Genomic DNA, 11,909 nt, shown 5'->3' on the forward strand with positions numbered 1-11,909 from the left:
TCAAATCGATAGGAAAATCGAGATGGACAATTTGACAAACATTAATGACGACCTGGAACTAACAAACGGAAATCTGAAAAAGGAAATCTTCAATCAAAACGTTGTCCTAGGAAAATATCAAACTGAGTTGACCAAGAAGGAAAAGGATATCAGCTCTAGAAAGGAAGTCGAGTCAAGATTCTTAGCAGAGAAAGAAGAGTTGTTAGCAGAGAAAGAAGAGTTGTTAGCAGGGAAAGAAGAGTTGTTAGCAGAGAAAGAAGAGTTGTTAGCAGAGAAAGAAGAGTTGTTAGCAGAGACTCAACGTCTCTCTAACGTCGTTGGAGCTCTTCAAATCGATAGGAAAATCGAGATGGACAATTTGACAAACATTAATGACGACCTGGAACTAACAAACGAAAATCTGAAAAAGGAAATCTTCAATCAAAACGTTGTCCTTGGAAAATATCAAACTGAGATGACCGAGAAGGATCAGAAAATCATTGAACTTACAGAGCAATTGGAAAAAGCTCGCCAAGACAACAGAGAACTAAATAAGATAGTTCATGAGAAGATCGAAGTGATTGGGGAGATTTCAGTGGAGAGAAATGTACTTGAAAAGAGCCTAACTGAGGCAAGGATAAATGATATAATCAGGAATGAAAGGTACAAATGCCTCTTGGATGAGTTAGAATGTCTCAAGAAAGAACATTTAAATAAATTATGTGAGATGGAACAAAACCACCTAGAATTCGGCGAGAAACTACAAAAAGTGGATCGTGAAAAGGTGGCCTCTATTCATCGCCTCGAATCTGTATTTGAGGCAGAAATAGATGAACTGAATGAGACAAATGAAAAGCAAATGCAGATTATCAGAGAGATGGCAACAGAGAAAGAGAGGTTGGAAATTAGCCTGACTGAGGCCAGGATGGAAAACTTGACAAATGAGGGAAATTACAGTTGCCTCGTAAAGACGTTAAAAGACGTTAAGAAGGAAGTCTATAGGCTGGAAGATGAGTTGTCTAAGGCTCAAGAAGAGATTGGCGAACTAAAGGAGACGATGACTTCCATAGCCAAGGAGAGAGATTCTCTCCAGGAACGCATCGGCCTTTTAAGTTCTAGTAAGGAAGTGGCAGAGAACAGGATCGTCCAAATCACCAAAGAAAATATTGGTCTGCAGGACGAGCTGCTTGCCGCAAATGAAATCACCTCTTTACTCAAGGAGAAACTTGAAGAGAGAGATAAGAAAAAAGACGAAAACAAACCTGGAATAAGGAAAGTGAAACTTAGAAGATCAGGTTTAACAATCTCGACCGAGGTGGATGTTAAGATGGATAGACAGAAGGAAGATGTCCAAATGGATGTTAAGATGGATAGACAGAAGGAAGATGTCCAAATGGATGTTAAGATGGATAGACAGAAGGAAGATGTCCAAATGGATGTTAAGATGGATGAACAGAAGGAAGATGTCCAAATGGATGTTAAGATGGATAGACAGAAGGAAGATGTCCAAATGGATGTTAAGATGGATAGACAGAAGGAAGATGTCCAAATGGATGTTAAGATGGATAGACAGAAGGAAGATGTCCAAATGGATATTAAGATGGATAGACAGAAGGAAGATGTCCAAATGGATGTTAAGATGGATGAACAGAAGGAAGATGTCCAAATGGATGTTAAGATGGATAGACAGAAGGAAGATGTCCAAATGGATGTTAAGATGGATAGACAGAAGGAAGATGTCCAAATGGATGTCATTGTCAATAAAAAAGGGGAAGACAATGTAGTTAAGGCAGAGGACCTGCTTGCCAACGGACACAAGGAGGAGTTGGAGAACGAGCCTGACGGAGGGATATCTGGTTTGGGTCAGGTGTTGGGCAGACTACTAGCCTCAAAAGGAGATGTCCCTGTCAACTGCCTCCGGGAAGAGCAGAAACTCCAAAAGGAAAAGGAGGAAAAGCAAAAGGAAGAGAACATTGCAAAGAAAAAACCTGCTCGCAAACCTATCGTCTTTGACCTGGAACCCGAGAATCATAAAAGGGTTTCTTCCTCACCCCATACAGGAAGAGGTACAGATGGGTTCTTTAACTCGACAATCTGCGGTGGATCTGAGGAAAAGCAAAAGGAAGAGAAGATTGCAAAGAAAAAACCTGCTCGCAAACCTATCGTCTTTGACCTGGAACCCGAGAATCATAAAAGGGTTTCTTCCTCACCCCATACAGGAAGAGGTACAGATGGGTTCTTTAACTCGACAATCTGCGGTGGATCTGAGGAAAAGCAAAAGGAAGAGAAAATTGCAAAGAAAAAACCTGCTCGCAAACCTATCGTCTTTGACCTGGAACCCGAGAATCATAAAAGGGTTTCTTCCTCACCCCATACAGGAAGAGGTACAGATGGGTTCTTTAACTCGACTATCTGCGGTGGATCTGGCACCCATATCATCTTCCAAGGTGCAAAGGTTGGAGTTTACACCACAAGGGACTATGACGTCGAGGGTCACGTGACTGTCGACTTGGACGTCCCAAGCAAGTTCCACCGAGTCATATATGGAGTGGGCGGAAGGACGCTGACGGAAATCACCCGGCAGAGTGGCGTCAGCTTAATAAAGCTCCCATGGCAAATCAACAATAATTCAATCACCATTAGTGGTACCATCGAGCAGGTTCAATTAGCAGCTAATCATATCGATAGGCTTCTGAGGAGACTTCGCTAAATTAATACTTGGATCAGCGAAGGGATGGAAAAAAACAATATGACAAACAAAAACCCCCCAAAAATAAAAAAAAAAAATCTAAAAAAAAAAAAAAATAAAAAAAAATAAAAAAAAATAAAAAAAATCTAAAAAAAAAAAAATCTAAAAAAAAATAAAAAATCTAAAAAAAAAAATTCTAAAAAAAATAAAAAATCTAAAAAAAAAAAAAATCTTTTCAGTTTATTTTGTGAGGAAAAGGAGATTTAGCCGAGTGTTGCCAGGACCAAACCTTCAAATAATTGTGCTCAACCTATTCAGGACAAGTTCCAGACATCAGTTCCAAACGTAGATGATGCTTTCCCCCCCCCCCCACCCCCCCTGGATCTTTGGCCTGAAAGACTGACTGCCCAGCTAGAAGGAGGAGGCTTGGAAGGACTGTCCAGCTTGAGGGATGCAAGGCTTAAATATCCAGCTCGAGGACAACAGTCTTTGCAGAGGGAAGAAACCTGGCGCGTTCCAGTATGCTATGTACCTTGGTGAACAAGTACAGGACGTTTGTCAAGTGTACAAATGGTCGGATATCTGGATCTATTCTTCCGGATACCAACCTTCGGGTGGTTCTGGGGGAATAATCTAGAAGACCGGCTCTGCAGAGGGAACGAGCTAGGCTTCTTTTAGTATGCAGTAGACTTGTCCTTATATGTTGAAGAAGGAAGCTGTGTTTCTTCAAGCGAGGTCTGTCAGAACAGGTGCTCATCCAATGGCTGCAGCAGCTGATGGAGAGGGTTCAAGAAAGGATGGGGGCAGGGCAGCAGAGGAAGTTTTGGTAATGGCAGCACTCGAGATTAAGTTGATGTCTTCACATTCCTATTTTTGTTGGTAAGAGATAATGTATCTTTTTCTAAAGGATTATAATTTTGTGATATTTTTTTTTTTAGTTTTGTGAAAGGAATAATATATAATTTTTATTTTGAAAGGAATAAATTCTTATTTCCTTTTGTGAAAGGAATGAATTTTTTATTTTTATTTTGTAAAAGGAATATTTTTTTAAGGAATAGTATTTTATTGTTTAGTTTTCTGGGCCGATAATAATTGCTTGGCTTAACCGCCCGGCAAATGATGACGCTTGGCTTCACCGCCCGGCCAATGATGACGCTTGGCTTAACCGCCCGGCAAATGATGACGCTTGGCTTCACCGCCCGGCCGATGATGACGCTTGGCTTAACCGCCCAGCATACACTGACGCTTGGCTTAACCGCCCGGCAAATGATGACGCTTGGCTTAACCGCCTGGCAAATGATGACTCTTGGCTTAACCGCCCGGCCGATGATGACGCTTGGCTTAACCGCCCGGCAAATGATGACGCTTGGCTTCACCGCCCGGCCAATGATGACGCTTGGCTTAACCGCCCGGCAAATGATGACGCTTGGCTTAACCGCCCGGCAAATGATGACGCTTGGCTTCACCGCCCGGCCGATGATGACGCTTGGCTTAACCGCCCAGCATACACTGACGCTTGGCTTAACCGCCCGGCAAATGATGACGCTTGGCTTAACCGCCTGGCAAATGATGACGCTTGGCTTAACCGCCCGGCCGATGATGACGCTTGGCTTAACCGCCTGGCTGATGATGACGCTTGGCTTAACCGCCTGGCCGATGATGACGCTTGGCTTAACCGCCCGGCCGATGATGACGCTTGGCTTAACCGCCTGGCCGATGATGACGCTTGGCTTAACCGCCCGGCCGATGATGACGCTTGGCTTAGCCGCCCGGCCGATGATGACGCTTGGCTTAACCGCCTGGCCGATGATGACGCTTGGCTTAACCGCCCGGCCGATGATGACGCTTGGCTTAGCCGCCCGGCCGATGATGACGCTTGGCTTAACCGCCTGGCCGATGATGACGCTTGGCTTAACCGCCCGGCCGATGATGACGCTTGGCTTAACCGCCCGGCCGATGATGACGCTTGGCTTAACCGCCTGGCTGATGATGACGCTTGGCTTAACCGCCTGGCTGATGATGACGCTTGGCTTAACCGCCTGGCCGATGATGACGCTTGGCTTAACCGCCCGGCCGATGATGACGCTTGGCTTAACCGCCCGGCCGATGATGACGCTTGGCTTAGACGCCCGGCAAGTGATGACGCTTGGCTTAACCGCCCGGCCAATAATGACGCTTGGCTTAACCGCCCGGCAAATGATGACGCTTGGCTTAACCGCCCGCCAATGATGACGCTTGGCTTAACCGCCCGGCCAATGATGACGCTTGGCTTAACCGCCCGGCAAATGATGACGCTTGGCTTCACCGCCCGGCCAATGATGACGCTTGGCTTAACCGCCCGGCAAATGATGACGCTTGGCTTCACCGCCCGGCCAATGATGACGCTTGGCTTAACTACCCGGTAAATGATGACGCTTGGCTTAACCGCCCGGCAAATGATGACGCTTGGCTTCACCGCCCGGCCGATGATGACGCTTGGCTTAACCGCCCAGCATACACTGACACTTGGCTTAACCGCCCGGCAAATGATGACGCTTGGCTTAACCGCCTGGCAAATGATGACGCTTGGCTTAACCGCCCGGCCGATGATGACGCTTGGCTTAACCGCCTGGCTGATGATGACGCTTGGCTTAACCGCCTGGCCGATGATGACGCTTGGCTTAACCGCCCGGCCGAAGATGACGCTTGGCTTCACCGCCCGGCCGATGATGACGCTTGGCTTAACCGCCCGGCCGATGATGACGCTTGGCTTAACCGCCCGGCCGATGATGACGCTTGGCTTAACCGCCTGGCCGATGATGACGCTTGGCTTAACCGCCCGGCCGATGATGACGCTTGGCTTAGCCGCCCGGCCGATGATGACGCTTGGCTTAACCGCCTGGCTGATGATGACGCTTGGCTTAACCGCCCGGCCGATGATGACGCTTGGCTTAACCGCCCGGCCGATGATGACGCTTGGCTTAACCGCCTGGCTGATGATGACGCTTGGCTTAACCGCCTGGCCGATGATGACGCTTGGCTTAACCGCCCGGCCGATGATGACGCTTGGCTTAACCGCCCGGCCGATGATGACGCTTGGCTTAACCGCCCGGCCGATGATGACGCTTGGCTTAGCCGCCCGGCAAGTGATGACGCTTGGCTTAACCGCCCGGCCGATGATGACGCTTGGCTTAGCCGCCCGGCAAGTGATGACGCTTGGCTTAACCGCCCGGCCAATAATGACGCTTGGCTTAACCGCCCGGCAAATGATGACGCTTGGCTTAACCGCCCGCCAATGATGACGCTTGGCTTAACCGCCCGGCCAATGATGACGCTTGGCATAACCGCCTGGCTGATGATGACGCTTGGCATAACCGCCTGGCTGATGATGACGCTTGGCTTAACCGCCCGGCCGACCGATGATGACGCTTGGCTTAACAGCCCGGCCGATGATGACGCTTGGCTTAACCGCCCGGCCGATGATGACGCTTGGCTTAACCGCCCGGCCGATGATGACGCTTGGCTTAACCGCCCAGCCGATGATGACGCTTGGCTTAACCGCCCGGCCGATGATGACGCTTGGCTTAACCGCCCGGCCGATGATGACGCTTGGCTTAACCGCCCAGCATATACTGACGCTTGGCTTAACCGCCCGGCAAATGATGACGCTTGGCTTCACCGCCCGGCTGATGATGACGCTTGGCTTAACCGCCCGGCCTATGATGACGCTTGGCTTAACCGCCCGGCCGATGCTGACACTTGGCTTAACCGCCCGGCCGATGATGACGCTTGGCTTAACTGCCCAGCATATACTGACGCTTGGCTTAACCGCCCGGCAAATGATGACGCTTGGCTTCACCGCCCGGCCGATGATGACGCTTGGCTTAACCGCCCGGCCGATGATGACGCTTGGCTTCACCGCCCGGCCAATGATGACGCTTGGCTTAACCGCCCAGCTGATGATGACGCTTGGCTTCACCGCCCGGCCGATGATGACGCTTGGCTTAACCGCCCAGCATATACTGACGCTTGGCTTAACCGCCCGGCCGATGATGACGCTTGGCTTAACCGCCCGGCCGATGATGATGCTTGGCTTCACCGCCCGGCCGATGATGACGCTTGGCTTAACCGCCCGGCCGATGATGACGCTTGGCTTAACCGCCCGGCCGATGATGATGCTTGGCTTAACCGCCCGGCAAATGATGACGCTTGGCTTAACCGCCCGGCAAATGATGACGCTTGGCTTAACCGCCCGGCAAATGATGAGGCTTGGCTTCACCGCCCGGCTGATGATGACGCTTGGCTTCACCGCCCGACCAATGATGACGCTTGGCTTAACCGCCCGGCAAATGATGACGCTTGGCTTAACCGCCCGGCCAATGATGACGCTTGGCTTAACCGCCCGGCCAATGATGACGCTTGGCTTAACCGCCCGGCATATACTGACGCTTGGCTTAACCGCCCGGCATATACTGACGCTTGGCTTAACCGCCCGGCATATACTGACGCTTGGCTTAACCGCCCGGCAAATGATGACGCTTGGCTTCACCGCCCGGCCGATGATGACGCTTGGCTTAACCGCCTGGCCGATGATGACGCTTGGCTTAACCGCCCGGCCGATGATGACGCTTGGCTTAACCGCCCGGCCGATGATGACGCTTGGCTTAACCGCCCGGCCAATGATGACGCTTGGCTTAACCGTCCGGCACATACTGACGCTTGGCTTAACCACCCGGCACATACTGACGCTTGGCTTAACCACCCGGCACATACTGACGCTTGGCTTAACCGCCCGGCCAATGATGACGCTTGGCTTAACCGCCCGGCCAATGATGACGCTTGGCTTAACTGCCCGGCCAATGATGACGCTTGGCTTCACCGCCCGGCCAATGATGACGCTTGGCTTAACCGCCCGGCCAATGATGACGCTTGGCTTAACCGCCTGGCTGATGATGACGCTTGGCTTAACCGCCCGGCCGATGATGACGCTTGGCTTCACCGCCCGGCAAATGATGACGCTTGGCTTAACCGCCCGGCCAATGATGACGCTTGGCTTAACCGCCCGGCCAATGATGACGCTTGGCTTAACCGCCCGGCCAATGATGACGCTTGGCTTAACCGCCCGGCAAATGATGACGCTTGGCTCAACCGCCCTGCCGATGATGACGCTTGGCTTAACCGCCCGGCCGATGATGACGCTTGGCTTCACCGCCCGGCCAATGATGACGCTTGGCTTAACCGCCCGGCCAATGATGACGCTTGGCTTAACCGCCTGGCTGATGATGACGCTTGACGCTTGGCTTAACCGCCCGGCCGATGATGACGCTTGGCTTAACCGCCCGGCCGATGATGACGCTTGGCTTAACCGCCCGGCCGATGATGACGCTTGGCTTAACCGCCCGGCCGATGATGACGCTTGGCTTAACCGCCCGGCCGATGATGACGCTTGGCTTAACCGCCCGGCCGATGATGACGCTTGGCTTCACCGCCCGGCCGATGATGACGCTTGGCTTAACCGCCTGGCCGAAATGACGCTTGGCTTCACCGCCCGGCCAATGATGACGCTTGGCTTAACCGCCCGGCCATGATCACGCTTGGCTTAACCGCCCGGCCAATGATGACGCTTGGCTTAACCGCCTGGCTGATGATGACAATTGGCTTAACCGCCCGGCCGATGATGACGCTTGGCTTAACCGCCCGGCCGATGATGACGCTTGGCTTCACCGCCCGGCCAATGATGACGCTTGGCTTAACCGCCCGGCCAATGATGACGCTTGGCTTAACCGCCTGGCCGATGATGACGCTTGGCTTAACCGCCCGGCCAATGATGACGCTTGGCTTAACCGCCCGGCCGATGATGACGCTTGGCTTAACCGCCCGGCCGATGATGACGCTTGGCTTCACCGCCCGGCCAATGATGACGCTTGGCTTAACCGCCCGGCCGATGATGACGCTTGGCTTAACCGCCCGGCACATACTGACGCTTGGCTTAACCGCCCGGCACATACTGACGCTTGGCTTAACCGCCTTGCCAATGATGACGCTTGGCTTAACCGCCCGGCCAATGATGACGCTTGGCTTAACCCCCCGGCCGATGATGACGCTTGGCTTTACCGCCCGGCCGATGATGACGCTTGGCTTAACCGCCCGGCCGATGATGACGCTTGGCTTAACCGCCCGGCCGATGATGACGCTTGGCTTCACCGCCTGCCCGATGATGACGCTTGGCTTAACCGCCTGGCTTATGATGACGCTTGGCTTAACCGCCCGGCCGATGATGACGCTTGGCTTAACCGCCTGGCCGATGACGACGCTTGGCTTAACCGCCTGGCTGATGATGACGCTTGGCTTAACCGCCCGGCCGATGATGACGCTTGGCTTAACCGCCTGGCTGATGATGACGCTTGGCTTAACCGCCCGGCCGATAATGACGCTTGGCTTAACTGCCCGGCCGATGATGACGCTTGGCTTAACCGCCCGGCAAATGATGACGCTTGGCTTAACCGCCCGGCCAATGATGACGCTTGGCTTAACCGCCCGGCCGATGATGACGCTTGGCTTAACCGCCCGGCAAATGATGACGCTTGGCTTAACCGCCCGGCCAATAATGACGCTTGGCTTAACCGCCCGGCAAATGATGACGCTTGGCTTAACCGCCCGCCAATGATGACGCTTGGCTTAACCGCCCGGCCAATGATGACGCTTGGCTTAACCGCCTGGCCGATGATGACGCTTGGCTTAACCGCCCGGCCGATGATGACGCTTGGCTTCACCGCCCGGCCAATGATGACGCTTGGCTTAACCACCCGGCTAATGATGAGGCTTGGCTTAGCCGCCTGGCTGATGATGACGCTTGGCTTAACCGCCCGGCCGATGATGACGCTTGGCTTAACCGCCCGGCCGATGATGACGCTTGGCTTTACCGCCCGGCCAATGATGACGCTTGGCTTAACCGCCCGGCACATACTGACGCTTGGCTTAACCGCCCGGCACATACTGACGCTTGGCTTAACCGCCTGGCCAATGATGACGCTTGGCTTAACCGCCTGGCCAATGATGACGCTTGGCTTAACCGCCCGGCCAATGATGACGCTTGGCTTAACCGCCCGGCCAATGATGACGCTTGGCTTAACCGCCCGGCCAATGATGACGCTTGGCTTAACCGCCCGGCTGATACTGATGCTTCAATTGGTTTCTCTTCTTCAGCATTTATTATTAATTATCATAAGACATTTTACTGATGAATTTTGAATTGCTGAGATGATGATAGAAAAAAAAGGGAGGGAATGAGGGTCGTGGGAACCAAGCCTGCTAAAAAGGAAGTAGGCAAAACCCACCTGATGAGCCCTTTGGTGAGGGCGAAACCCTAATTTGCGTTTTTCTGGAGGTAGTAATGGTATTAGAATATATGAATGAAATATATATATATATATATATATATATATATATATATATATATATATATATATATATATCATACAATTGCTCTTTTATTATAGATGGGAGATTTGATTGAAAATATACCTTATTTAGGAAATGTTCTATTTGATAAGTATAATTAATATTTAAAATAAAATGATGATATTTTTCAGGTCTGATTCCAATGTGTTGGGACAACACCGAGTGAGGTGTGGGAGATCCTTACAGCTCCAAAGACCTACAACGACGGCAACAGGTTTAAGGTTTAAAGGTTGCCCAAGGATAGCATTGAAAATTTGGAAGAGACAGGCCATGTATACAATATATATATATATATATATATATATATATATATATATATCACATACAAAGGCGATATGGTCATCATCTAAGGCCACTCTCCACCCAAGCTAGGACCCTGGGGGGTCGAACAGTGGCTACTGATGACGCTAGGTTAACCCCCCTCCCCATATTCCTAGCTCAAAAGGATGGTATGACTACTCCTCGCCTCCTACCTGAGGGGGATTTTGTTTAGTAATATATATAATAAATTCTAACTTATGTCATGCAAAATATTTCTGGACCAAATATCTGAATATATATGGTTTTCTGTGTGCATAGGCCTCGATGCTCTCTATGACGTCCGGCTTATGTGTAGGTGGTTTTGTTTCAATAGACAACAGCCGATGATATATATATATATATATATATATATCATATTGATACGAGAGAGAGAGAGAGAGAGAGAGAGAGAGAGAGAGAGAGAGTTATATTCCATAATTCTCTGTAATGCTAAAGTGTAGATGTTTATTAGCCTCCCTTGTTGCCAAATGTAAATGTCTAATCCAGTATCAATATTAGTAAGGGAAATAATGTTGTTAGGAGGAATTTGGCAACGCTGCTCATATGTCACTTGAGTTATTCGTTGTGTGAAATATAAGCATTTTCATTTAGTTTATAATGTGTCATTTATTAATAATTTTCATAATATTATCGATAATATTTTTCCATTTATATTAAAATGCCAATTTTCAAATAGTTTCTAAAAAAATAGACCTTTCGATATGCGGTAAATCGAAGTTACTCATGAGTTATCATCGATCTTAAAGACAAGGGAATAGAGAAGGAAATCCTCCCAATGTCACATATACCCTTCTGGCATGGAAGGAAATGCACATTTCGTTTAAAAGAAAAGCTCTCTCTCTCTTTCTCTCTCTCTCTCTCTCTCTCTCTCTCTCTCTCTCTCTCTCTCTCTCTCTCTCTCTCTCTCTCTCTCAATGATTTCCGAGAGTATCATCTCAGAGTTAAGTGATCAAACGAATAGATTTCTGAACGAAGCTTTCTGGGAAACATTTGAGTCAAATTTGGCGTTTCGTTGTGATTAGATTTTCTCATTTTATTTCGTTTTGTAGACGGAGGTTTTAATCCTTACTGAGACATATGAGTGAGGATCTCCTATTTCATTATTTGTTAGAATAGATTCTCTCTCTCTCTCTCTCTCTCTCTCTCTCTCTCTCTCTCTCTCTCTCTCTCATAAGGGAAATGGAAAAAGATTTCGTGTCATGATGAATTAGGTGCAATGTGTACATTCTTCGAAGTAACTATCCTCACCAAGGGATAGAGGATAGGTATCTAGCCTCACCTCCTGACTCGTGCATTCATAGAGGCCTAATTACTACCTAGCCTTTTGGCTCCTGTCCCTTACACATCACAACTTTGGGAATGTCAGGATTAAAAGCGTTTGAGGAAAGACAATTAATTTGAAAGCATTGTTAGTTACCTCCTCCAACGAAGCTGGAAGGAGGTTATGTTTTACCCCCTGTTTATGTGTTTGTAATTTGCA

The 11,909-nt window shown here is 49.6% G+C and overlaps 1 protein-coding gene across 1 annotated transcript in view; it reads left to right on the top strand.

Annotated features, from left to right (window-relative positions):
* Positions 1–2,689, top strand: part of LOC137632846 (myosin-6-like) — a 3,135-nt gene extending 446 nt beyond the window's left edge. The window contains exons 2-3 of the mRNA XM_068364942.1: positions 634–1,339; positions 1,670–2,689. Coding sequence (XP_068221043.1) covers positions 634–1,339; positions 1,670–2,689 — 1,726 coding nt within the window. The remainder of the gene's footprint in view (positions 1–633; positions 1,340–1,669) is intronic.
* Positions 2,690–11,909: the final 9,220 nt, after the last annotated feature.

This window comes from Palaemon carinicauda, chromosome 42, assembly GCF_036898095.1.
Source record: "Palaemon carinicauda isolate YSFRI2023 chromosome 42, ASM3689809v2, whole genome shotgun sequence".
In the NCBI taxonomy this organism is placed as follows: Eukaryota; Metazoa; Arthropoda; class Malacostraca; order Decapoda; family Palaemonidae; genus Palaemon; species Palaemon carinicauda.